This window comes from Microcebus murinus, chromosome 2 (assembly GCF_040939455.1).
Source record: "Microcebus murinus isolate Inina chromosome 2, M.murinus_Inina_mat1.0, whole genome shotgun sequence".
Lineage (NCBI taxonomy): Eukaryota > Metazoa > Chordata > Mammalia > Primates > Cheirogaleidae > Microcebus > Microcebus murinus.
This window is the reverse complement of record NC_134105.1, coordinates 75188107-75215923: the sequence shown is the minus strand read 5'-3', so window position 1 is coordinate 75215923 and position 27817 is coordinate 75188107. Positions and strand designations below refer to the sequence as shown.

The 27817-nt window shown below is 47.9% G+C and overlaps 1 protein-coding gene across 5 annotated transcripts in view; it reads left to right on the top strand.

Moving 5' to 3' along the window:
• BCAR3 (BCAR3 adaptor protein, NSP family member) overlaps positions 1-25308 on the top strand; it is a 111536-nt gene extending 86228 nt beyond the window's left edge. For 3 of the 5 annotated variants that reach the window (XM_012790949.3, XM_075999864.1, XM_012790952.3), the window contains 8 exons: positions 42-484; positions 3574-3677; positions 4713-5359; positions 10497-10612; positions 14201-14372; positions 17352-17463; positions 17737-17949; positions 24683-25308. In XM_012790949.3, coding sequence (XP_012646403.2) covers positions 42-484; positions 3574-3677; positions 4713-5359; positions 10497-10612; positions 14201-14372; positions 17352-17463; positions 17737-17949; positions 24683-24861 — 1986 coding nt within the window. In that variant the 3' untranslated portion in view covers positions 24862-25308. Of the gene's footprint in view, positions 1-41; positions 485-644; positions 2765-2795; positions 3206-3573; positions 3678-4712; positions 5360-10496; positions 10613-14200; positions 14373-17351; positions 17464-17736; positions 17950-24682 lie in introns of those variants that run through there. The other 2 variants (XM_012790955.3, XM_075999865.1) reach the window with 2 other exon arrangements.
• Positions 25309-27817: the final 2509 nt, after the last annotated feature.

Here is a 27817-nt window from a genome sequence, read left to right as displayed (position 1 = left end):
GTTTGCCTTTCCTGCTCCTCACTCACCATTTTGTCCCAAAGGTGTCCGAAAACCTCGTGCAGCGAGATGGCGACTTTCTGGTCCGAGACTCTCTGTCCAGCCCCGGGAACTTTGTCCTGACCTGTCAGTGGAAGAACCTCGCTCAGCACTTCAAGATCCACCGGACGGTTCTGCGGCTCAGCGAGGCCTACAGCCGCGTGCAGTACCAGTTCGAGATGGAGAGCTTCGACTCCATCCCCGGCCTGGTGCGCTGCTACGTGGGCAACCGCCGGCCCGTCTCCCAGCAGAGCGGCGCCATCATCTTCCAGCCCGTCAACAGGACGGTGCCCCTGCGGTGCCTGGAGGAGCGCTACGGCACCTCCCCGGGCCGGGCCCGGGAGGGCAGCCTCGCCGAGGGCAGGCCAGATGTGACCAAGAGGCTGAGCTTCACCATGGGCAGCGCCCAGGCCCGGGAGCAGAACTTGCCCCGGGGAAACCTCCTCAGGTGGGTCGGGGGCTCCTCGGGTGGTGTCAGGACCACAGGCTCAGCTAGGCGGATGAGGAGGTCACCCTGGAACAGAGAAATAAAAGATGCATGTAGGCATGGCTACCGTTAGTGGAATGGTGGTCATGAGGCCGCGCCCAGTTAGATCACAGGTGGGTTGTGCCAGGAAGGACTGGTGCAGGAGCCGAGGAGGGGACAGGCCGGGCTGCCAGGATTTGGGCTGGTCTGAAGGCCAGGGCAGATTTGGGTCGATGCTGCCAAGGGGAGGGTGTTCCCGGAGGGAGGCACAGTGTGGGCAGCAGCATGGAGACAGAAAAGGGCAGAAGGGCTGGGTGTGAGTAAGTTGGGCTGGAGCAGAGGCTCCGTGCAAGCAGCCGGCTTCGGAGGCTTCCAGAGGTAGCCGTAGCCGGACCACAGGGAGACCCTGATGCTGGGCCAAGGGCTTTGAGGGAGCTGCGGTGACTGGACATATGAGCATGGTGTCCTAAGAACAGAACTGGACAGCGATGAGCACAGCAGGAGGGAGAAGAGAGACCAGGAGGCGAGAGTAGGGCAGAGCCAGAGTCCAGAGAGGTGGGAAGCAGGGACTCCTCTGTGTGTGAGTGAGTCAGAGAACACAAGAGTGACCAGGACGAAGGACTTTGGAGGAAAAACCAGTTGTTCCACCTGAGATATGACTGAAGGCTTGCTGAGTGCAGGCGCTCAGCAGCCGTTTGGGGGCCGAGGAGGAGGTTAGGGCTGAAGTCTTAGGTTAGGGTGTGGTCCACATGGAAAGGGTAGTTGACTCAGTGAGAACAGGCGAGTTTCTAAGATAGGAGACGCAGAGAGCGTGGAGGCTGTAGTCTGAACCTCAGGGAATAGGGGTGAGAAGAACTCAGAGAACTAGATGGAAAATCAGGGCCTCAAGATAACTGAGCCGAGGGCGCCCTGCTGTCGAATGTCAGGGGTGGTGTCCTGTGCTGTATGGGACCTGCCTTTCGTGGAGCTCAGAGTCCGTGTGCGTGTTTACCTACCATCAGGCAGGGACAGCAGGGAGGAGGCAGGCGTGTGGGGCATAGACCAGCCCCAGCCCCCTCCGGCTCCCCGGCTTCTGGGCTTATACACATAAACCACCATGTTTATCCATTCATTGGTTTTCTTTCCGGACCATGAGGAAATGTCATACACTGTAATTTCTATGCTGCAAACATTCAGAAGCAAAAGACAGGACTCTGAGTGACACAGATGGCGGGTGTGTGGTACCTGGAGGCTCGGGCGCGTGTCAGCATTGGGTGTGGACCCGGCAGCTGGGGTGGCCCGCTGTTCAACCACGGGCAAGCAATTTAACCTTTCTAGGCCTCAGTTTCTTCATCTGGAAAATGGGGCTTGTGAGAGTTAAATGGTTTAATATGTGCCAAAGTGCTCAGGATGGTGCCAGCACCTAGTAGGGCTAGGTAAGGGCCAAGAGTCACAGTTGTCATTGGAGGGGGAGGAGAACGTGAGACTCTCGGGGCAATCGGCAAGACCTGATACTTAGCAATCCTCAGTTCCGTAGTAATGACATTGGACGTAAAATCCCTTAAAACATAAAGGGGCGCCTTCCCTCTGTTTCCTTGGGGAGTGAGGTTGGCTCCCGAAGGGTGGAAGCCAGGAGTTGATGCCGTGAACAGAGTGCGCGTGTCTGGCGGCCCTGCAGACCCGCTGCTCCGTCTGGCGCTGGGAGGAAGGCCGCCTAGTCTGCCCTCAGTGATCCTGGATTAGAAACTAATTTTTTTTTTTAAGATAAGAAATGAAAAAAGGACTAAGAAAGTCTCTAAGTCAACAAGACAGACGGAACAGAGCCACTTTTCTGTTCCCCCTCTGGAATGCAGAACCTCCCAAGACTTGTCACTGCCTCGCACAGGCAGCAGGCCCAGAAATGTCTACGTGGGGGGAGGGGACCACACAGGAAAGGTGACCCCACGGCCCACAGCCCTGCCCCGCTGCCCTTCAGTGGCTCAGGGACGTCAGGCCTGGCCCGGCTCCACCCGCGCTGACGTGGGGCCGGCTGGTTGGACGCCACGGGCAAAGGTGTGCTCCCAGCCAGGCTGCTCCAGGCCCTGCTGCTCTGGGCTCCTGGAGTCTGACTGATCATTGCTGTGGTCACCGCTTAAATACCACTTCTTGGAAGCCATTTCCTTTTGGAATTTGCCCTCTGTCTTTCCTTATCTCTGAGTGGTTGCCGGAATTTCCCTGTTGCTGGGAGCTTGGTTTTTTTGTGTTGTTTTTTTTTAATCTGTTTTTTCTTTGCTGCTTGCAAAGGTAGGAAAGAACTTCACAATTTCTGTGACATAAGAATGTTTTATGCTTGTGGGAGGGCCATTAAAGTTCATTACAGCTTGGCTGGTGCAGTGCCTTCTCCTCTAGCACAAGTTTCTGCTGCTCTGGGCTAATTGGGGCCATTCGCAGTTTGTACTGGAAAGGGACAGAAGGAGGAACGGCGAGTGTGTGGAAGGTTACCTTGTGCCTCTTCCCTGTGTGGCTCCCAGTTGCCGCTCGGTGACGACCGGCTGGTGCCTTTTGCAAGCTCAGCGGCAGGGCGGGTGCCGTGGGGACCGCCTGCGCTGCCAGGAGGATGGGGACGACAGCCTCCCCGGGCCGTCCTGCCGATTATTTGGGAGATGCTGAGATTTGCACGGAAATAGAAGCTGCCCCACAGCTTCCTTGCTAGCCGTGACACTGAGAAGCATGTGGAAAATGCATGTTAGTTAAACAAGTCATTCCCCTGGGTCTGTAAGTAATTTTAGGCTCTGTTAAAAGTACACATTCCAGTTCCTCAGATTTTCCCAAGAGTGCAGTAAAACTTTTACCCTGCTCTGTTAAACAGGACGGGAAGGCTCAGAGGAGGCATCCTGGGACTTAGCCCCGCGGGGCGCAGGGCTGGCGCGCACGGCACAGTCGTGCACCCATCGCCCGTCAGCGATGTCCTCCTCCAGCGGACTTCCCTTTGCTGTTAGGGTGTGCTGGGGCGCTCTCATTCTGAGCAGTTTCCTTTCTTTCTTCTTTCCATGATGTTGTCTGAAGTTTTTATGACTTAATGACATTTCTGCCCCATTTGCCTTTCGCTTCAGAAATAAAGAGAAGAGCGGGAGCCAGCCAGCCTGCCTGGATCACATGCAGGACCGCCGAGCCTTATCCCTCAAAGCCCACCAGTCGGAAAGTTACCTGCCGATCGGTATGTCCCCGGGGAGTTTCAGGGAGGAGGGTGGCTCGTGATCCCGATTTCCTTCAGGCGGTCGTCCTGCTCAGTCTAGTCATCTGTCTGACTTGGAGCTGACACGAGGCTCCGTGCCGGCAGCCTGGAGGGGAAGTGGTTTGCAGGACGAGAGCCAGCCGCAGAGCACTGAGCCAAACGCTTTATGGGTGCTGGCTGTTAGGCCCCATGGCAAGCTTTTAAGGTGGGCTTGCTTGTCCCCATTTCGCAGTTGAGGAAGCTGAGGCACAGAGAGGCTAAAGTGACTTGTCCACAGTCACCTAGCATTTGAGTCCAGGTTTTCTGATTTCAAGCCCATTTGATCACTGGGGGCCTTCATGATAAATGAGCCTCCTCCCTTAGTCCCTTCCTGGGCAGAGGCTGGCCACTCAGTGACGAAGGGGGGGACGAGGGGGTGAGGGAGGGGGAAGGGGGGGTCAGTCCTGGGGCTTTCGGTAGATCTTCTCCATTCTCCTTTCAAGGCCAGAAGAGGGGCAAGCCCCAGGGTGTGGGGAAACCTAGCACACAATTATATTAGTAGGGCATAGGATTACTGTTCATTATTTTCATAACCTTTCTAGGAACCACAGAGTGATCCTCCTAATACCCCTTTGTAAACTGCTTTTATGTGGGTTATCGCAACGTCCCTTCCTATGTCCCTAGCTCTTCCTTTAAAGCTGGCTGGGATCCACGCTGGTTGTGAGAGTGACTCGGGCCCTTTATGCTATGTGGCTAATGACTTCTGTTTCTTAGGGCAAGATGACTTTACTCACTGCCCTCTGAGCTCTTGGGCATCCCTGGGATTGAGAATTGCCCCCAGAAGTCGTGGGGGCGGGGGACTCGCCCTCACCGTGCTGTGAGACTGGGTGTGGGGCAGTCACACTGAGTTTTCTTTTGGGAATGAAAATTGAAACCCAAGGGCATGAATGGAGGGCTGGGGAGCTGTCACTCTAGTTGTGTTTGTTTTGTGTTCTCCACACAGCTGCGCTCTCTCTGACCTTCTCTTGTCCCCCACAGGCTGTAAGCTGCCCTCTCAGTCCCCGGGCGTGGACGCGAGCCCCTGCCCTAGCTCGCCCGTGTTCAGGACGGGCAGCGAGCCCACTCTGAGCCCGGCGGTGGTTCGGAGGGTCTCCTCGGACGCCAGGCCGGGGGAGGCGCTGAGGGGATCGGACAGCCAGCTGTGCCCGAAGCCTCCCCCGAAGCCCTGCAAGGTGCCCTTCCTCAAAGCCCCCTCGTCCCCGCCTGCCCGGCCCAACTCAGAGGCCAACTACTGTGAGCTGAACCCGGCCTTTGCCGCAGGCTGTGACCAGGGAGCAAGGCTGCCGCCGTGCGCCCGGGGCAGCCGTCCCGAACTGCTGACCGCCAAGCGGCACGGGGCGCCAGGCCCCCGGAACTCTGGCATCAACTACTCGATCCTCGACGGCGATGACGGGGCGAGACCGTGGGAACCTCCGGCGGCACAGGTGGACAAGGAGGACGAGGGCACGTTCGTGAAGCCCCTCCTGGAGACTGTGTCCTCGTTCAGGCCCAATGACTTTGAGTCAAAGCTGCTTCCTGCCGAGAACAAGCCCCTGGAAACAGCAATGCTGAAACGTGCAAAAGAACTGTTCACCAGCAGCGGCCCCAAGGTCATTGCCCAGCACATGCTGAGCGTGGACTGCAAGGTAAGAGCTCGGGAGGCGGGAAGGGGGTCCGGTCTGGCCTCACTGCGCCTTACGTAGCTTCAAGCGCTTTGCTCATAGGAAAAGTCTGGCGATGACACTGGTGTAGGGGTTTATTGAAGGGGCGGGAACCACAAGGCAGGACAACCTTTGCCCAGGCAGGAAGCTTGTAAAACTCACCTTGGACAGAGGGTGGCAGCTGCTGCCGGGGGGCCACCCCACCCCCGCCGTGTCAGCAGCTGCTACAGAATCCTCCTCCTCCTCCCCTGGCCTCAACTCCCTGAGCACTGGCAACGCCAAAGCCACAGGAGAGGAGAGCGTAGATGAAAACGTAGTTTCCAGAGCAGCAGAACCTTGGTGGTTTTCATTTCATTATGCACTATATATCATACTTACATACGTTATACATTTATTTTGTGACTAAAATGGTCCTTAGTACAAATAAACATTTTTAAAGTTACCTTGATCTTTTTTACAATACTTGCTTAATTTAGAAAAAAATATATAATACAAATTAAAAGAAAAAATTAAAATCACACAAAATCCAGTGTCCTGGTGATCACCATTGTCAACAATTTGGTATATGTAAAAACATTACCTTATCATTTGCACTGCAAATAGATACATGTGAATCATTGCAGGTATAATGTTTGTTATACAGAAATGGCACTAGTCTATACATGCTATTCCAAACCCTGAATCTTTCATTGAACAACATATCACGATCATTTTTTCATGTGACTATAAAATATGTTTACATCATCATTATTTTTGATAGGAAGCATCTCTTTTAGATACGGGTGGCTTTTGTTCACAAGTGGTCCCCAAACCACCTCATCCTTCAGAGAGATACACTGTCCCTCAGTATCCATGGGGGATTCGTCCTAGGACCTCCAGCAGATACCAAAACCTATGCATATCTTCTCATATACTTTAAATCATGTCTGGATTACTCATAATACCTGATATGGTGTAAGTGCTTTGTAAATAGTCATTATACCATATTGTTTAGGAAATAATGAATGACAAGGGGGAAAGTGTACATGTTCAGTACTGATGCATTTTTTTGAAGTATTTTCAAGCCAAGGTTGGTCAAACCCACAGTTTCTGAGCCCACGGATAAGCAGGGCCAACTGTATTCTAGACCACATGTATCTCAGGCTGGGCTGCACTAAGCTCCCCCTCCTCAGCAGAAAGAGGCTGGTACCTGGGCGTTCGGATGATGGATTTGAAGCTCTTTTTCATTTAGCTTCAAAGTTTAGGGCTTATTTAGGAACTGGGTTTTCCTTCCTGAGTCATGTATTCGAGGCAAGAAATCCAGACATTAATCAAGGGTTCCTCACAACAGCCCTGTGGAACATTAGACAGTTGTTGGCCCTCTTAGGGGTAAACAAGGCCCTTGCTGAAAACAGGGCTTGAGGGATGACTCAGTAACTGATGTCCCTCACTGCTCAGGCCTGGGGGAGGGGACAACTGCACCTCCACACCTCTGGGCAGGCTTGAGAGGAGAGCCAGGAAGCAGGTGCATTGGGAGAAAAAGGGTGTGTTCACAATTTGGCTGGAGGTCCTTGGGCAGTGCTCGTAGGTGGCCAGATGATTTGCGGAGTTAAATCCTTACCTCACTTTAAAGCAAGCTAAACCTGTTTGGGAGGTAAGAGGACTGAGGATTTCTGTTCTAGTAAGTCAGCCTCGCTGGGTCCTGGATGTGAAAGCAGAACCAAGCCCAACAGGCCAGGAGTGAGCTTCTGGCCTGGCATGAACCTGCCTGGGTTCTCCATAGAGGAAGCAGCCAGGAAACACAGGAGCCTGGGTTTACAGAACAGCCTAATTCCCGGGGGGAATGAATCCTTCTTCCTATGGCTTTGACCAGTAGTCTAGGAGGAGGAGAGATGCCTGCCATTCTTTGCAGGAGGCCTAGAACCTTCCTACCACCTTTGGTAGCCATGAAACTAAAGCCTGAGTCTGTTCTCACATGAAGAATGTGCAGTCTGCCCTCCTGCTTGCTGTGGTGCGTGTCGATCTCCTGGTGGGGCCTCACTCCCACGTCTGCCTTCAGGCACCCCTGGACGAGGCTGGATGGAGTCTCAGGCACCCAGGCAGAGCTGGAAGCAGGAGCCAGCCTGGATTCTGCCCACCCAGTGCCAGGGCAGGGCTGTGTTTAGTCTTCCCTCTTTCTCCCCTCCCAAGTCTACCAACATTTCCTTATTCTCTTCCTGGAACCGCTGACTTCCAAGTAGGCACAACCCATGCCTCTAAGAGGGAAATAAAACAAGGTCTTTTGTTTCCTGCCTCAATTGCAGGGACAGCCCAGATGGGGCCACCCAGGAGCTGAGAGCAGGCGCTGGGTAGCGTCTGGGCCCACGTGCTGGTTCCCACCCTTGCAGGCAGGCACCTAGGAAGGCCATAAGGACAGCGGGTGGTCCTGAGGGCCCCCCCCCCGCCCCCCGCTGCCTACCCAGCAGTGTCCAGCCCCCACCCCTCAAAGCCCGGTTAGGAGCCACTGAGCCCCTCCCACCCTGCAAATGGGCGCTGCCCTGGCCTCACCTGCGGCGTCTGGAGCATGGCCGGCCTCCCGCCCACTTGTCTTTGCCCACAGCTGGACGTAGGGCCCAGGAGTGAAGGCTTGGCCCTGCCACACGAGCTGCCTGGCCTCTCTTACCCCCTCCCCCCATCTACAGGGAATCGCTGAGGAATTCCGACCACCCAGTGAGGACTACATAAGATAATATATGAAAAGGCCTGGGTGCCTTGCCTGGCTCAGAGTGAGCGCTGAGTGTTTACTAGCGTTATGTATTTGGCCTTGATCGAGTGCCTACTGTGTGCCAGGCCAGCTCATGGTGTCTGCTCTGGAGGTGCCTGTGTCTGGGGGGGACGGGCGGGGAGGGACAATGACACAGGAACGGCTGGGAAATGCTCTGCAGGGGAAGGCACAGGAGGGGAGGGTGGAGGCGGGGTGGGGTCCTTCAGATGAGTTTGGGAGGCTGTTTGGCCACATGACAGCAAAAAGCACCTTGCAGGCAGCACGCAGGCACAGAGACTGGGATGTCAGAAGCCACTGGGAGTGGGTAGGTGTACAGAGGATACAGACCGTGTGGGTAGCAGGAGGGGTTGGGGTGAAGTGCGGGAGGGCCTGACGGGTCTTTCCTCTGGTGTTGAAGTCTGTGCTTCCGGGCGGGTTCCTGCCTACGGAGCATGTTACAGTCAAATGAGGTGCAGACCTGAGTCCTTTGTGTGGAGGGCAGCAGAACCAGCAAACGCAGCCAGGCGTTCTCATCGCATTTTAGAAGGTCCATTGGCAGCTGGGACGAGGGCCGAGCCAGGACCCCACCAGGGCTCCCGTGGGTCACGCAGCACCTTCTGAGGTGGTAGGACAAGGAGGGATGGGCAGAGTCCGGAGATCAGGCGAGGCTTTGGACGGCAAAGGTGCTGGAACATCTCCCCGTGGGGCGCCTGTGCCCCCTGCCCTGCCGGGTAAGCCTGTAGTCAGTGCTCTGTGGGTGCCGTCCTTCCTCTGTCTGTGAGCTGCGCGGCCATGTCCCGGGGGGCCTCAGCCGGGCCTTGCAGTGTGAGCTCAGAAGCAAGCAGAGGTGACCTGGGGATGGCATATGTATGCTGGAAAAACCCAGACTGGAGGCTTCTCGGAGCAGGGATCGCCAAATGCCTGCCAGGTCTTCCAGAATAAAATGGAATCAGCGACGAGCCTCTCCGTCTCGTTCCCCAGAGCATGCCTGGGTTGGAGGACGGCCCTCAGACCGCAGGGTTTGGAACCTCTGGCAGAGAGCAGCTTCCACACAAGTGACAGGGAGCGGGGCCACCACCGCTGGGGTGCGCAGCTGGGCTGCCTTGCGTGGTCAGGGTGTGAATCTCCTTCCTGAGATCTGGCCAGAATTCTTCCCCTTCCCATGTGGCTGATGATTCATAGCTTGTATATTCAAATGCCTTTTGGGGGTTTTAAAGTCATTTGAATACTTTGCAGAGTCCTTGAGAAAGGTGAACTTAACAGTTGTGTTAGGAAGGGACACTGAGGCCCGGAGAGTGCGAGTGTGAGCACAGTCTGAACGCCGCGTCCTGTTCTGGCACCTCCCACTGGACAGCCGGGGCCCCAGGCTCGTCCGCTCAGGGTTGACAGGGGTTCCTTCGCTCCCCACAGAAGTCAAGGGGCTAATACTGTAGGCTAAACTTCTGGATGTTTCCTGTGGCCTATTACGAAGATGTCTGCACAGCTCACATGCCTGGGATAACTGTGGTCGAGGACAAGTCCACCCGAGCAAGAACTGCCCCATGCCTGCCACGCGGTCAGGCCTGGCTGGACCCGCCGTGCCTGCTGGTTTGCACTGTTAGTACGTCACTGTGCTGTGAGGCATTGTCAGCCCAATTTTAGAGACCCACTGACTCAGTCGGTACATTTCTACGGAACATGTAATAAATAACTACAAATGGTCTACTAATCCCTGATTCCAATAAACTGTGACTAGATACTAAAATCGAGATGACGTGAGAGCTGGCCTGGGACAAAGGAAGATTTTCTTTTAGGCAAACCTCGCAGGAGGAGAAGTGGGTGTGTTTGAGACCTCAGGTTTCCAGTCTCTATACACGTTCTTAATAGTTTCCAGGCGTATGGTGTGTTTACTGAGCCCTGGGGAGGCGTAATTAAGGGGCCCAGCAGCCAGCTGGGGCTGTTAAGTGAGAACACGCATGGCAAAGCCCCCGGCAGAGGGAGCTTGGACGAGACTCTGCTCCTCCGCTCTAGGGGGTCGGTTGGCTCCGCACACACGCAGCCCTGCCGTTGGCAGCAAAATGTCGCTGCAGGATCCCGCCAGTGTCAGGCAAAAGCTCAAAGGACTGAACTGTTCTCTGGCTGGGCAGAAACACTTAACAAATCTGCAGGTTTGGCAGACCAGTCTAGGTGTTTCCCCCCTAGTGCTCCTCTTGCCCCTAGGTCTTATATTCTAGTGGGTGTATTCACATGCCCCGGATATAACAGAAGAACCCTACTGTCGGCTGCTGCTGCTGCGCCTGGGAAATGCAACAAGCGGAGCACATCCGCGCTGCCCGGCCTCGTGCATTTCCTCTCGCAGGCTGCAGTGGTGCAGGCAAGCCCACCTCCTGATCCGGTGTGTTTCCACTTTGCTTCTGACAGGTTGCTAGGATACTTGAAGTCTCTGAAGAAACGAGGAGGAACATGGGCGTGAGCTCGGGGCTGGAGCTCATCACCCTGCCTCACGGACACCAGCTGCGTCTGGACATCATCGAAAGGTGAGCGGTGCCGCCCTCTGCGTTTCTGACCCTTCCCACTCCCTGCGGGGTCAGAGCGGCACCAGCCCGGCCCAGGGTAGCATCGCCTCAGGGTGCGTGGCCCAGGCCACTCTTCCGAGACACCTGAGCCAGAGATCCCTGGAGCTGCACACGGGGACAGCCCGGCGCAAGTCAGGCTCAAAGAACACGTTCCTGTCCCTGCTCCTGGAGGGGGCGGATGGAGAGGGCAGACTTGCCTGAAGCCACTGGCTTGGTTGACCGGTGCGAGGAGAAGTCACAGGTCCTGCCAGCTCGGGGTGGAGCTGGGTGCTGCAGGCAGCCAGGGCACTTGGGATGTCCCCGGGTCTCCTACCCCTATCGCCTTGCCCCAGTGAGCCCCGCGCATCTGTCTCTCTGGAGCTTACGACTGCTGGAGGAACTAAGTGGGAGTTTGTGGGAAAGAACAGAGTCTGAACAATGTTTTCTTTGAGGGGTGGACAGAAGGGGAGGCAGAGGTCAGGGGATGACAGCTCCCGGCCCGCTGCCCTCTTCTCATGGAAAGCCAGGGCCTGGTGTCCACTGGAATGCAGAGGAGTGAACGTGCGATGTTTCGAAACTAGAAATAAGAGTGAGGCATGTTTTTAAGAACAGAAATGCTAGACTAGATTTTCATATTACCACAAAAACTCCCCTTGTTGATGCATTAAAAAATGTTGATTGGGGCACAACTATCTTGTTATCTTTAATTTTCTGTTCTTCCAACCAATGTCCCGTTGCCCTGTCTGCCTGTGGGTGGCTTTCCATGGTGTTCTAGGTGACTGTGCTTTCAGCACAACTTCCTGTGATGACAGAAATGTTCTTATCTGCACTGGCCATTGCAGTAGCCACCAGCCACCTGTGGCTCTTGGGCACCTGAAATGTGTCCAATGTAACTGAGGGACTTTTTAAGTTAGTGTTTACTGTTTTTAATGTAAACAGCCACATGTTGCTAGTGGACAAAGCAGTCCAAAAATGTCAGCCCTGGAAAGTGAGCACTGCATTTCAAATGATCTTGGATGGAGGCATCTGCGTTCGGGGTTCCCAGCCTTGAGCTGCATCCCATAGAGCACACCCAGGGTGCTGAGCTAAAGCGTGTGGGGCAGGAGGTGGAAAAGTGGCCATGCTGGCTTTGTTCGGGCACAGCCATTGTTGAAGGCCTTTGGGAGATTATAGATCCCGCTTCTGAATTTCCCTGCTTTTCCTGGAGAGACTTTTCTAGGGTCCAGCCTTGCTCTCTGGGTGTCCCCTTCTCTCCTGGGGGCCTGGCCTTGCAGTCCACTCGCTTCCCCTGTCCACAGAGGTGAGCTTTGCCGCCGCGCTTCCCTGTTTCTCACGTGAGACGTCTCAGCCTGAAAACTCCCCGGGTTCCAGGCCTAGTGAATCTGAGCCTTATTTCGTCAGCATCACTAGGTGTACTGGGACGTGTGTCCTGGGCCCAGGTGGGGCAGCAGGTCTGGGGTGTCTCTCTTGGCGATTTTCACCCTCATGAACATCCATTTCTTTCTTCTCTCGGTTGCCACTTGGCTGGGGTCTCACGCCTTGGCTTGCTTCTTGTCCAGGGCTGACTTGTGGGCTCTACCTACTAGAGACTGGGGCATGGTTTTATTAATTACAATGTATTTACTGAATAAAGGCCAAGGTTAGAGGGGTCCTGAAGTGTCAAATGACATGAAGTTTTTGTGTGTAAGAATCAAATACAAAATTACCCTTTATTTTTAATGTACCACTTCACCCACGCCAAGCCTACCAAGCTGGAAATGTCCTTCGTGTAACATTTGAGTTGCCAGCCCCTAGAGCTCTTGCTACACACTTGCCACCCCAAGGTGTTCTTCCCACAGTGGTGTCCCCCAAACGTTTCAGGTAAATGTTGGCTGCGTGAGTGGTTATAACCATTTGGCTAACAAATGACACAGCAACAGGTATTAAAGAAGGGGTAGAGAAACCTGCGTTTTATTAAGGGCCAGTAAAACTAAAACACAGGAGAAGAAAACACTGAATAAACGATTGATTGAATACAGCATGGGAAGTTAGTTGACTTCCCCTAGTTAAAAGAAACTAGTTAAAAGAAACATCTAAAATGTTCTACTCAATGTTAACACTTTGCAAATGAATAACAAAACTCTTCAAAAAATGCAAATAATAAAAATATACTTTAGGTCTTTGTTTGGATACATTAATTGGGAAAGACAAGAAATCAGAGCAAGGAGATGAATAAAGAAATGGGAAAAGAGAGATAAACGCCTCAAATGGACCAAGACACAGAGGGAGAGACATACGCAGAGACGACTGTGCCAACCACTACTGTTTGGTGGGTGCCTGCCAGTGCCAGGCACTTTAGTCATTGTTACGCCCATACGCAGTCTGTTTCGCACAACCTTTGCTCTCCTTTTACCGATGAAGAAACTAAGGAGTGGAGCCTTAAGTAACATGGCAGTTGAACACCGTGCATACGTATATGTGCAAACACTCAGACGGGAGCTCGTCACTTATTTAACAAACATTAGAGCAGTGAGTCACGCTGGGCACTGGCTGAATCACTGCTGCCCTTTGCTCAAGGAGAGCAAGAGAAAGACCAGCACCCCTGGGCACAGGGAGAGCACGGCCACAGAGTCGCATCCAGAGCTCTGAACGTCCAGGACACCGTGGCCCTGGACTTCCAAAGCTTGTTGAACTGGGGGCTTCACCTCCAACGCTTGTACCAGAGCTGGATAAAATGTAACTGAGGTAATTCTGGTCCATTGCAGTCAACTCCTAGGTCCTGACTTACAGAGGCAGGGAGAGGAGGTCACAGTCTGTGCTTCCTCCCACTGTTGACCCCATTCATGTTAGTCCCATTGTCATGGAGGGAAAAGATCACCCTGCTTCCTGTTCTGGGTCTGAGCTTGTCCTATGTAGCTCAGAATGAAAAAAGGGATGATTGTTGGGGGGAGTAAGGTTTTGATTTTATTAGGGTCTGACCTTTATAGGCTTATTCTTGCCCATTATCAGCTGGTCAGTCTTGTCCACATCTCTGTTCCTCTGGCCTCTTGACTGGGGCTGCAAAACACCATTCTTAGCTCCTCTTTCCTTCCTTTTTTCCAACGCCTGTGTCCTCTTGGATCAAGCATATCCTCCCATTTCTCTGCCCCTTCCATCCCCAAGTCCAGGGGACTCTCTGGAGGCGGTCCCAGGCTTCCCTGAGGAAGGAATTCCCAGTGTGTGTTGGGGGCACCTTCTGTCTCCTTGGACCTCTCATGGTGGGGAGTACAAGGAGCTACATGAACCCCTGAGCACCTTAGCCCCAGGAGGCCTCTCCATGCCTCTCTGCCCATGGTTGAACTTGGCCCTGTCCTGAGGCATCTGGTTTTGACTGCATAGTGCATGCACCCTCTGCGGCCTGGCCTGGGCCCTGCCGCAGTCAGCTGCTAGCGGGTGGTCTCCCTGTTGAGATTGGCCATTTAAAGTCTGTGGCTGGCACATTTCAGAGCAAGCAACAAATGGTGCAAAACCAATCGTGTTCTGGGCAATTTGATTTCATTTTCTTTTAGTCCCACTGGCCCTGGGCCTGACCACTGATCTCCTCCCTCTCAGACACAACACGATGGCCATCGGCATTGCAGTGGACGTCCTGGGCTGCACGGGCACTTTGGAGGAACGAGCGGCCACCCTCAACAGGATCATCCAGGTGGCCGTGGAACTAAAGGATTCCATGGGGGACCTCTATTCTTTCTCAGCTGTCATGAAAGCCCTGGAAATGCCACAGGTAAGTTTTCGCTTGCTTTGTGCAGCCCCTCAGACCTGCCTGCACTTAATGCTCTGCAAAGGGGCCTGCACACCATGCTTAGCAAATCACAGGCTATTTTAGTCCGTCTTGAAAAGTAAATTGAATCTTAAAGAAAGCTTCTTCGATTAGGGAGCAAGCAAGAGTATTTTGTCTCTATTTTTAAAAACAGTGGGTAATTGCTGACAGTCCGTGTTTTCTCTTTGATGTACAATACCAAGTGTCATCCTCACAAACAATCAGTGTTCCTGGAGAAACAGTCAGGGTGAGAATCTGGCTAAAATGTGTGTATAAGAGACTGCTTCCATCTGGGTCACCAGGAATGTGGGCAGTTTGGGATAATGACTGGGAAAATGAGGCATTTGGGGAGCTTATCTCAGAGAATCTTTAAAGAAGTTTACCACAGGTACAGTCCTCAGGTCACCTAAAACAGATTCCTGTTAAAAAAAATTCCTGGCCCACCTGCCATATAACCCCCTCATTAGACTTTGTGAAATTGGGCATTTGAATTTATCTGCTTCGACAGGGGTTTTTCAGGATGAGTGTCAAACCTGAAAACCTGGATTTTCAATCCAGCAGGCCTCACAGAGCAAGGCATCCTGCTATCTTTATTGCTCAGAACCAGCGTTCCAGTTCTGTTCTCCTGAGCCTGAGGTGCTTGGAGGACTCTGAGTATGAGATTACAGTCCTGCAAGCAAAACTGCAACCAGGAACATCAAAACTGCTGGTCATTTAGCTTCACTGTTTCGTAGCCACAGATTGTCTCTGAAATCCTGCCAGGTGCTTGCTGAAAATCCATCACTGCCACTAAGGAAGACAGCTACAATCTCACATGTCCCACAAGTCTCAGTGGGGACCTTCTGTTAATGCAAGATCACCTTAAAAACAAGAAGCTGAACAACGTGGTGCCTTCATCAGGAATTTTTGGGGGATCCATTCTATTTATAATATTTTAAGAGCTTTTAAAATTCTTCAGGTGCACTGGAATTTTGTAGGATCGATATTTGAAAAAAGCAACCCATAAATTCTGCCATACTTTCTTGATATACTGATTTCTATAGCAGGGTTTTTAACTTTTCATTCAGGTGTTTTTAACTGCATCATGTTTATTTCTTCTCATCCACTACTGCCTCGAATTTGAACAGCTGAGCCAACAGGCCAGGCTGGGTGTAAAGCCCCCAGCCCAGAGCTTCCTTTGAGAATGGTAAAGGGGATGTTCCGTGGGGTCACGTGGTTGCTGTGCCGTCTGACCCAGTGGTCAGGGACTTACCTGAACCACCACCTTCACATGCTCTGTGGACGGCTCCCTCCCCTCCAGCAGGGCCAGACAGTTCCCTTCTGGAGTCTCAGCCGTGCGGCACCGCAGTCCTCCAGGGTACTCAGGGCCGGGGCGCGAGCAGGGGGAGGCGAGTGGCATACCCAGGGAAAACCCCAGAGGACGGTCACATCACTGTGTCGCCATCCAAACCTGCGCTTGTCCACAGCCACGTATGCCACCTTCTCTTCTCATCCTCTAGTATTGAGAGAGAAGTGCCCAGGAGATGAACCTGACCCAGATCCAGGGCTTCCTCCAGAGGGTGATGCTCCAGGGAGCGGGAGGGAAGAAGGGTTTTCTGAAAAAAGAGGGCAGCATGAGGGTGGCCAGAGGGCGGCCAGCCACAGCCTTTTCTTCCCAGCAAACCAGCTGGAGCTGACCCTTCTTACCTTCCTCTTGGAATCCATGGGAGCTCTTAGAGGCCAAGGAACTGAATCTCAGCTCTGTCACTTTCCAGCTGGGAAACCTTGGGCAAGTTACATAATCTCTTCTGTTTTCTGATCTGTAAAATGAGGCCAAAATACCTGCCGTATGAGGCTTTGTGAAGATTAAATGAAATTCTTCAATTACTTGCCACCAAGTTGGCTCTCATTCCCTAAATACTAATGCCCTTCCTTGTTTCATGTAGAAAACTTGACACTTGGGCTTGCTGGTGTTATGGTGTGAGTGGGGACCATTCATCTTAGGACAGAGTCAGTGGCATAGGCTGGTGTTGACTAAATTATTCTAAAACAAATGAAAAGAACTGAGTAATGGCATCACATGGTCTGGGCAATCCTTTGTGTGTCTCAGACATTTTTGTACAAACATTACAATGCTTTTACATCACATTCCTATGTCCTTGCGTTGGTGCCACCTCTGTGCTGGACAGTTACCAACACCTGTCAAAATTTAAATATGTGTACTCTTTGGCCCAGAAGTTCCATTTCTGGAAATGTATCCTCCAGATATTTTCACACTTGTATGCATTTGCCAAACCCTTTTGTAATAGCAAAATATATTTAAAACTCTTATCTCTAGACCAGTTATAGTGTCTCTATATAGTGGAATATTATGCAGAGGTTTAACAAAATAAGGCCGTTCTACATGGAATGATTTCCAAGCCCGGAACTGAAAAATATATGTTGTATATAAGAATGTATTTATTTTTAAAAGGGGTATGTGTACACACACACACACACACACACACACAGAGTTGTCACTGGGATGAACCATGAGAGCAGTGCAGAAAGGGGTACGCTGAGGGATTACTTTTTCTCGGTGTTCTCTTGCCACGTGCATCTATTACCCGTTCCAAAATTTAAGCAAAATGGTAAATTTTTTTTGAGACCCTGGTTAGAGCACAGTGGTGTTATCATAGCTCACTGCAACCTCAAACTCCTGGGCTCAAGCAATTCTCCTGCCTCAGCCTCCCGAGGACCTGGGACTACAGGCACTCACCACCACACCTGGCTAGTTTTCCATTTTTAGTAGAGACAGGGTCTCACTCTTGCTCAGGCTGGTCTCAAACTCTTGGCCTCAAGCGATCCTCCCGCCTCAGCCTCCCAAAGTGCTAGGATTACAGGCATGAGCCACCATGCCTGACTGCAACAAGGTAATTTAAAAAGTCTTTTCCAAAATGATGATAATACTTTTCTTTCTTCCAGATCACAAGGTTAGAAAAAACGTGGACTGCCCTGCGACACCAGTACACCCAGACCGCCATCCTCTACGAGAAACAGCTGAAGCCCTTCAGCAAACTCCTGCACGAAGGCAGGGGTGAGCACGGCCGGCGGGGCGAGCCCGGAGTGCCCGTGGGCGGTGGCAAATGACTAGGTCCTATGTGGCCCTCTGGTCAAGCATTTCACAGGGCAGATTATGAGGCCCTGAGTTATCTGCAGGACTGCTGATGTCCTCAGGACTTTTATCAGACGACAGCATCGCTTGTAGAAGGTCTACAATAGCTACAACAAGACGCAGGATACGAGTCACCATTGTGTGCTTAACTTTGAAAAAAATGTGTCATGGAAAACTTTACTCCTTGTTTTTCAGAATCCACATGTGTTCCCCCAAGCAACATATCAGTCCCACTGCTGATGCCCCTTGTGACCTTAATGGAGCGCCAAGCTGTGACTTTTGAAGGAACTGACATGTGGGAAAAAAATGACCAAAGCTGTGAAATCATGCTGAACCATTTGGCGACAGCCCGGTTCATGGCGGAGGCTGCGGACAGCTACCGGGTGAATGCCGAGAGGAACCTGGCAGGTGAGGCCTGGGTTTGGGGAGCTGTCTACTGTATGTAGTGACTGAAATGAGGCATGAAAGAGCATGGATGTCCTTAATTTAAAAAAAGACCAAGGAGGAAAGAATAACGCATAGGAATTCCATTTCGTATATGACTGATCCTTACTTCCTCTAAATTCAAAAGTGACTCAAGTGTTCTGTTTCTCCTTTCTTAAGTGTTCTGTTGTGTCAGTGGTGTTGAACAGAATTAGTACCTCTGACTGGCAAGATTAGAAAAGGTGGTGGGCTGAGATGAGGAGGTGGAGTTTTATGTAGACTTCATTTACCTGCAGTCCTGTTCCTTCCCAGTCACACAGGAAAGTGAGCACCCTGCTCTTAGCCTCAGACACGTTCTGCAGAGCGTTGCGTAAACTGACCTTTCATGTAAGTGCTATGGTAATAGAAAGCGGCCGCTTCAGTTAGCTTCATGAACATTTATCACAGGCATGGTGAGCACAGAACCATGCTAGCTGGATGTCCTCAAGGTGCTCAGAGGCATTGAAGCAGGTGTTTCAGCACACGGGGGTTAGTGCAGCACGTACATGGGAGCACTTAAGGAACTGAATTGGTCGGAGATACAGGGAAAGAGGAAGCCACAGGGGCACCTTCCCAGAAAACACCTCCAGTGATTGTTAACGAACAGTAGTAGCCAGAAAACAGAGATAGAAAGGAATGGAAATTCCACTCAGAAGGTACAACCACAAGCAAAGCCACTGAGAGAGTTAATAAAAGTGGGAACTACCAGTACTTGGGTTTGGATTAGTGTAGATTATGACCTAAGAAACGGCCACCTAGGCTGCAGAGGGAAGGGGGCACAGCTGGGAAAGGCTCCTGCACAGGACCATGGCTGAGGAAGAGCCAGGGAAGAGTTGACCCAGGGAAGGGCATCACAGGGTCAGATTTATGTTTTGAAGTAAACTAGCTGGCATCTGCGTGCTGGGAGGCTTGTTGGCAGAAAGACCATTCAGGAAGCAAGTGCTAGACAGGGCTTTGCCAATGCAGTCATTAGAGATGACTGTTTGCTCTTACTCACTAGATAATTTTAAAAATTCTTCAAGGGCCCACAGTTGGATCCACAAGGTTAACAACTATGTGGGGCAGGAGAGGCCTATTCATTTCATTCTAAAAGAGAATTGTTGCTTCAGAACCAGAATGTGGGACGGAACGCTGGGCACCGTGTCTGCTGTAGGTATACACGCCACATACCTGTTTCACTTTTTCCCTCAAAAAAGGTCTCCAGCGTTGGCGATGTGGGACACAATAAAAACACACAATTCAACAGATTAGAGTATGTACTTATGCAAAGCCAATGAATAGTATTACTTTCCATGTTGCATAAGCCAATACATCAGGATGGGGTTTGAGGAAAGTGTGTCTTAAGCTGTTCTACAGCAAATCACTTTAAAGGTAGGTGATGGAATTTTTCAGCTGACCCTGCCACAAGTTTACACAGCAAGTTCCCACTGCTGAAAGTGACAGTGACTACACCAGCACCCAGGCCAGGGCACAGGCTCAAAGCATGTTACCTGAGTGAATGGAAGTCGTCAACTGGCCTTTGGTGGTTTATCCATCAAGGATATTATTCTTAATGATGCCCTTTTCAAAGAAGCTCACCAGCGATGTTTGGTTTTTACTCATTTTTGCTAGGGTAAGGTTGTGGGCTTACCAAACTGTGACTGAGACAAGTGCGCAGTATGGCAAAGAGGTGGACGGAAGTGGTAAATAAGAGGCGGGCCATATGCAGACTAAAAGAAGTGTCAGATTCTGACTTTAATGCCTGCCACCAGAAGTAGCTTAATTGTTCCTTGCCAGTCACAGATAGGGTTTTTTGTTGTTGTTGTTGTTTTTGAGACAGAATCTCACTCTGTTGCCTGGGCTAGAGTGCCATGGCATCAGCCCAGCTCACAGCAACCTCAAACTCCTGGCTCAAGCAATCCTCCTGCCTCAGCCTCCTGAGTAGCTGGGACTACAGGCATGCGCCACCATGCCCGGCTAATGGATAGGGTTTTGATATGAGTTTGCAAGCAATTGATTTATTATGGTCTCTGTGCAATCGAACCTCTCTAATAATAATCTGTATTTGCAGCCAGTCTTCACTAGCATCACCGCCTCAGCTCCACCTCAGATCATCAGGCAGTAGATTCTCATAAGGAGCACAACCTAGATCCCTCACATGCGCATTTTACAGTAGGGCTCACACTCCTGTGAGGATCTAATGCTGCTGCTGATCTGACAGGAGGTGGAGCTCAGAGGCCAGCGATGGGGAGCGGCTATAAATACAGATGAAGCTTCCCTCTCCTGCCACTCATCTCCTGCTGTGCAGCCCAATTGGGGAGTACAGGCCTAGAGGCTTCCCCCTTCTCTGATAAGTATCTTTGGACTTAAGTATACCAGAGTTTCTCTTAGATCAGAATAGAGTCAAGAAACAGGCTGTCACATATGGCTGTCAATTGATTTTTTAAAAAGGTGCCAAGGTAATTCACAGAATAAAGTATAGCCTATAAACAAGTGGTGCTGGAACTATTGGATATCCTTATACACACAAAAAAATGAATCTTGATCCTTCTCATACATACCACACATAATTAGTAATCCAAAAATGGATCACAGACCCAAAATGTAAGAGCTAAAGTATAAAGCTCCTATAAGAAAATACAGGAGGCCAGGCGCGGTGGCTCACGCCTGTAATCCTAGCTCTCTGGGAGGCCGAGGCGGGTGGATTGCTCCAGGTCAGGAGTTCGAAACCAGCCTGAGCAAGAGCGAGACCCCACCTCTACTAGAAATAGAAAGAAATTAATTGGCCAACTAATATATATAGAAAAAAATTAGCCGGGCATGGTGGCACATGCCTGTAATCCCAGCTACTCGGGAGGCCGAGGCAGGAGGATTGCTTGAGCCCAGGAGTTTGAGGTTGCTGTGAGCTAGGCTGACGCCATGGCACTCACTCTAGCCTGGGCAACAAAGCGAGACTCTGTCTCAAAAAAAAAAAAAAAAAAGAAAAAAAGAAAATACAGGAATCCTAGCTAACCAAATCCAAGTGCTTATCAAGAAAATAATCCATCTCAACCAAGGAGCTTCATCCCAGGGATGCAGGGATGGCTTAACATATACAATCTATAAATGTAATTCACCACATAAACAGAATCAAAAACAAAGACCATATTATCCTCTCAATAGACACAGAAAAAACATTTGACAAAATTCAACACCCTTTTATGATAAGAATGCTTAACAAAATAGGCATAGACAGGGCTTACCTAAAAATGATACAAGCCATATATGACAAACCCACAGCCAATATCATACTGAATGAGGAAAAATTGAAAGCATTCCCACTTAGACCTGGAACAAGGCAAGGTTGCCCACTATCTTCACTTCTATTCTATTCAGACAAGGGAGCAGAATTAAGGGCGTCTAAATGGGGCCAAAGAGATCAAACTCTCACTCTTTGCTGATGATATATTATCTAGAAAATCCCAAGGATTCTACCAAGAAATTCCTTGAATTGATAAATGAATTCAGTAAAGTCTCAGGATACAAAATCAATACACAGAGATCAGAGGAATTCATATATGCCAATAACAGTTCAAAGTGAGAACCAAATCAAAGACTCAATTCCCTTCAAAATAGCAACAAAGAAAATAAAGTACCTAGGAATATATTTAAGGAGGTAAAAGACCTCTACAGGGAGAACTATGAAACAGTGAGGAAGGAAACAGCAGAGGACGTAAACAGGTGGGAGACCATACCATGCTCGTGGGTCGGCGGAATCAACATTGTTCAAATTTCTGTACTACCCAAAGTGATCTACAGAGTCAATGCAATCTCTATTAAAATACCATCATCATTTTTCACAGATATAGAAAAAATAATTTTACGTTTCATATGGAACCAGAGAAGACCCTATATAGCAAAAGCAATCCTAGGCAATAAAATCAAAATGGGAGGTATCAATTTACCAGACTTCAAACTATACTACAAGGCTATAGTAATTAAAACAGCTTAGGATTGGCACAAGAACAGGGACATTGACCAGTGGAACAGAACAAAGAACCCAGATATAAAACCATACTCATATAGCCATCTAATCTTTGATAAAGCAGACTAAACATACACTGGGGAAAAGAATCCTTATTCAATAAATGGTGCTGGGAAAACTGGATAGCCACATGTAGAACACTGAAACAGGATCCATATCTTTCACCTCTTACAAAAATCAACTCATGCTGGGTAACAGATTTAACCCTAAGGTGTGAAACTATTAGAATTCTAGAGGAAAACGTTGGAAATACTCTTCTAGACATTGGCCTAGGCAAAGAATTTATGAAGAAGACCCCAAAGGCAATCACAGCAACAACAAAAATAAATGGGACCTGATCAAATTATAAAGCTTCTGCACAGCTTTATATATAAACTTTCAGTTTATATATAAACTTTCTTTGTAAGAAAGAAATTGTCACAAGAGCAAACAGACAACCTACAGAATGGGAGAAAATTTTCGCAAGCTACATATCCGTTAAAGGGCTAATAACTAGAATCTATTGAGAACTCAGGAAAATCAGCAAGGAAAAATCAAATAACCCTATCAAAAAGTGGGCAAAGGACATGAACAGAAACTTTCCAAAAGAAGACAGAATAATGGCCAACAAACACATGAAAAAATGCTCAACATCTCTAATCTTCAGGGAAATGCAAATCAAAACCACAATGAGATATCACTTATCTCCAGTGAGAATGGCCTTTATCAAAAAGTCCCAAAACAATAAATGTTGGCGTGGATGCGAAGAGATAGGAATACTGCTACATTGCTGGTGGGACTGCAAATTAGTTCAACTTCTTTGGCAATATGGAGATACTTTAAAGTGATACAAGTAGATCTACCATTTGATCCAGCAATCCCATTACTGGGCATCTACCCAGAAGAACAAAAGACACTCTATAAAAAAGACACCTGCACTCAAATGTTTATAGCAGCACAATTCACAATTGCAAAGATGTGGAAACAATCCAAGTGCCCATCAATACATGAGTGGATTAATGTGGTATATGTATATCATAGAGTACTATTCAGCTATAAGAAACAACAGTGATATAACTCCTCCTGTATTTTCTTGGATAGAGCTGGAACCCATTCTACTAAGTGAAGTATCCCAAGAATGGAAAAATAAGCACCATATGTACTCACCAGCAAATTAGTATTAACGGATCAACACCTAAGTGGACATATAGGAATAACATTTATCGGGTGTCAGGCAGATGGGAGGGGGAGGGGGGGTGGGTATATACATACATAATGAGTGCGATGTGCACCATCTGGGGTATGGACACGCTTGAAGCTTTGACTCCGGGGGGAAGGGAGGAAAGGCAACACATGTAACCTAAACATTTGTACCCCCATAATATGCTGAAATAAAAAAAGAAACAGAAAAAGAAAATACAGGAGAACTTCTTTGTGCCCTTGAGTTAGGTAAAGATTAGGACACAAAAAGCATGAACCATAACAGAGAACATTAATAAATTAAAATTTTAGACTTTTGCTCTTCAAAAATACACCATTAAAACAGTGAAAAGGCAAGACAGAGTAGGAGAAAATATTTGCTAAATATATGTCTGATATAAGGACTTATATCTAGAATATATAAGGAACTGTTACAACTGGAGACTAAACAGACAAATTTGAATAGACACATCATAGAAATACACAAATGACAACTACATGAAAAGATGTTCAAAGCATCAATCATTAGGGAAATGTAAATTTAAACCACAATGAGATACCACCACATACTATTTAGAAATGGCTACATTTAACAAGAATGACAAAACTAAAGATTGGCAGCATGTGATCAAATTGGAATCTTCATATATTGCTGGTGTGAATATAAAATGATACGGCCATTTTGGAGTTTGATGGTTTCTTTAAAAACTAACATATACTTACCATATGATCTAACAGTTCTAGAGAAATAAAATCATGTCCACATAAAGGTTCACAAAATTATTCATAATAGCCAGAAACTGGAAACAATCCAAATGTCCATCAGTTGGTGAATGGATAAACAAAATGTGGTATGTCCATTAACTGACTACTCAGCAATAAAAATGAATTATTGATAACATGCAATATATGGAATCATCTCAAAAACATGCTAAGTGAAAAGAAGTCAGATATTTAAAAGCCTACATTGGATGATTCTGTTTATGTCAGATTTCTAGAAAAGGCAAAATAGTAGCAACAGAAAGATCAGTAGTTGGCTGGGGTCTGGGGTGGGAACCAGGATTGACTGCATAGGGGTACTAGGGGGATGGACGTGTTCAAAACTGGGTTGTGCAACTGTACAAATTTACTATTATAAACTACACAGCTAAAGTAGGTGAATCATATGGCATGTAAAGTTGTTAAAAACATGAAAAAAACAAGGTAACATGAACACTCCTCCCTTCCTTCCTACAGCGCTAGCACCCAGAATGGCTTGTACACAGGAATTCCACTGTCACGTTTTAGTGAGTTTACTTTTTCTCTGAAGGTGCTCAGGTCCTTGAGGGTAGGGCTCTGCCCTCCCTTATACAGGAGCATCCTGCATTTTTCTTTGGAGGCAGTTTTTAAAGTTCTGAAAGATGATCATTTTTATCTTACTTTAAACAAGCACATTTTTAACACTATGTTTTTAGGCAGAACTGAAGTTAACTTTTTCAATGATTTTGTTTTGATTAGGTTTTCAACCAGATGAAGAAATGAGTGAAATCTTCAAGACTGAATTTCAAATGCGATTGCTATGGGGCAGCAAAGGTGCACAAGTCAATCAGACAGAGAGATATGAGAAGTTCAACCAGATTTTAACTGCACTCTCACGTAAACTGGAACCTCCTCCTGTAAAGCAGGCAGAGCTTTGATGACTCTCCAGAGAAACTTAGGATATTATTTCAAGCGCCTCCAGTTTCTTCTTTGGGAAACTTATTTGATAAAGTAATAACGTGCAAACTGACAATATACAAGCTTTTAGTATCCACAGGATATTAAACGTGTAAATTGCACAGAGCACACTTATTTATGGATTGTTTAAAATTACTACTGATTTTTAAATGAATGATAATTTATTATTAAGGTAACAGTTGCTAATGTTGATCAGCTAATTTAAGAGAAGACCTAGCTGTGTTGGCTGGTTGCTTTCTATTTTGGCATTTGACCATTTTAGTTTTAATTCCATGTCAGATAAGTATAAATAGAAGAGTTTAAAAGAAAAGCATGAAACATTTCAGAAGGTATCAGTTGTATGATATTCTTTAAATAAATACGAAAAATGTAAATAGTCATGAATGAAAATATATCTTTTTGTGAAACAGTTGTAGCCAGTCTCTTTAATATAAAAGTCATTGAAGTACAATAATTCTACCTCCTATGGCACTCTCTTCCCTGGCCACTGCTCTATCCTGATAGTCAACCAAAATGAATGAAAGTGGTATGAAAAGGTTTCTAGTTTAGGAGACAGAATGGTGATACAAGATAGTCATGGCTCCAGAGGAACTGGGATTCAACTCAAGCTATGGAGCATGCCAGCAGTTGGACTTGGACCAAGTTCCCCCCATTGAGTCCCATGTACAGCACAGCACCTTGTACAAAAATGAGCACCCAGATGTTAGTTACTATTCTATTTGACATCTCTTCCTGTATTTCAAATTAATCACCTGTCTTCTAGCTGATAAGTATAACAACGAGCTTTCTAGGTTTGTTTTGTAGGTTTCCGACTTTCCAAAGGGGATACTTCCTAGTTTATTGATATCCTCCTCAATTTTTTCCTCTTATGGAAAATGTTGAATACAAGACTTTTAAATAAAATATTCTATCACCTGCCACCAACTACCAAACACTTAACAATTTGTTTATTCTTTTAAATATTAATATTGGGACCATCCCAAATTTTATATCCATCTTTTCTCAAACAGGCTGTAAAAGTTTCTCCACAATGTTAAACAGCCTTTGAAAAAATATGACTTATTGGTTATAGAAGTCCCACTATAACCTAACCATCACCCTATTGTCATCTTAAATATGTCTACTGGAACTAAGTATTAGATTCTCACTGTGGTCTGTTTAATACAACACAAATATATTTGTTGAGAAGAACCAAAGCACACTTCTACTTCTCGCAATATAGTGGTTCAGATCCTCATAGAAAACCCTCTCACTATAAATAAATCCTGAACAAATTTTAATAAACATACCTTTTAATGCACAATCTTAATAGAATGAAAGGACGGAAACCCCCCCCCCCACAAAGGTACAGCAAATTTAAATCAACTGTGTGTGAGAACTTAGAAACCTGGGTAGACCTAGAGACAAATCTAATATCAGCTCATGAATGAGAGACTATGCTGTCTTAGGAGAGCTGAATGTGAAATGCCTCTCTCTATTAAGCAGGAACCCTCAAGGCAGGCGTCCTCAAACTACGGCCCTCGGGTGTTTTTGCCCATTTGTTTTTTACTTCAAAATAAGATAATGTGCAGTGTGCATTGGAATTTGTTCATTTTTTTTTAAAACTATAGTCTGGCCCTCCAACGGTCTGAGGGACAGTGAACTGGTCCCCTGTTTAAAAAGTTTGAGGCCCCCTGCCTTAATGGGTTCCTGAGAACAGGCAGGAAAAAAAATCTATCTGCCAGCAAATGGAGGTTGCCAGGAAACATGCCTGTCTTCACATACAGCACCAGGAAGGAAATAAATGTAATGATGATAGTCTTTGGTGAGGATCTGCAGCCACAAGTCTGTCCTCACATAGACCTGGAGTAAAATTTATAAAACCCCAAACCAAGAAAATGATTTACAGTCATCCCAAGTTGGTGGTTCCTACCAGACATAAAAGCTCATTATTAAGCTACAGTAATTAAGCTGTCATTAGAAATTTAATATATAACAGTAATACTGCTGATCGTGGGAGAAAGGATGACTTTTTAAAATAAATAATTCTTGAACATTTGGTTAAGCAAATGAAAGAAAAAAATGGTTCTTTACTTTGTATCATACACCAAAATAAAATCTAAATGAATTAAGAACCTATATGGGTGAACGGGCAAAACTCAACACTTTTAGAAGAAAAAACAGAATACCTTTTTTTCTTTGAATCAATTAAGAATTTCTTAAACTAGATAGAAAAAGTGCTAATTATGAAATAATTAATCTACATTAAAATGAACTTCTATTCATCAAAAAACAACATAGAGAAAGTGAAAAATCAGAGATATTAGCAACATGTAAAACTGACAAAGGATTAGTATGGCAGGCAACTTCCAAGATGGCCGCCAATGTTCCCTACCTCCTGCTGCTCACATTCATGTTGTCCCTTCCCACATTGTACCAGGGTTGGTCTGCAACCAAGAGCACAGGGAGAAGTATTGGTATGTTACATACGTCATGTGTGACATTAAGTTATAAAAAGACTGCAGCTTGCACCTTGAGTCCTGGGGGAAGCAGGATGCCACCTGTGAGCACCCTAAGGGAGAGGTCCACATGCCAAGGAACTGAAGCCGCTGGCCAACAGCAAGGAACTGGGGCTTGCCAACAGCCACTTGAATGATCTTGGAATGGACTCTCCAGCCCCAGACAGAGCCTTGAGATGAATGCAACCTCACAAGAAACTCTGAACCAGTATCAGCCTGCTGTATTACACAGTAAGATATAACTAACACCATTAGCAACACATTCGCAAGAATTCCCATGAATTAAAATGGAAAAACAAACCAAAAAAGAAAATGAAGATGAAAAAAAGGCTTTCCAAAAGAAGGAAAAACATACAGTAAACATGAAAAGAGGCTCAACACAAATTAAGACTACAATGAAATGCTCTTTTATTATATA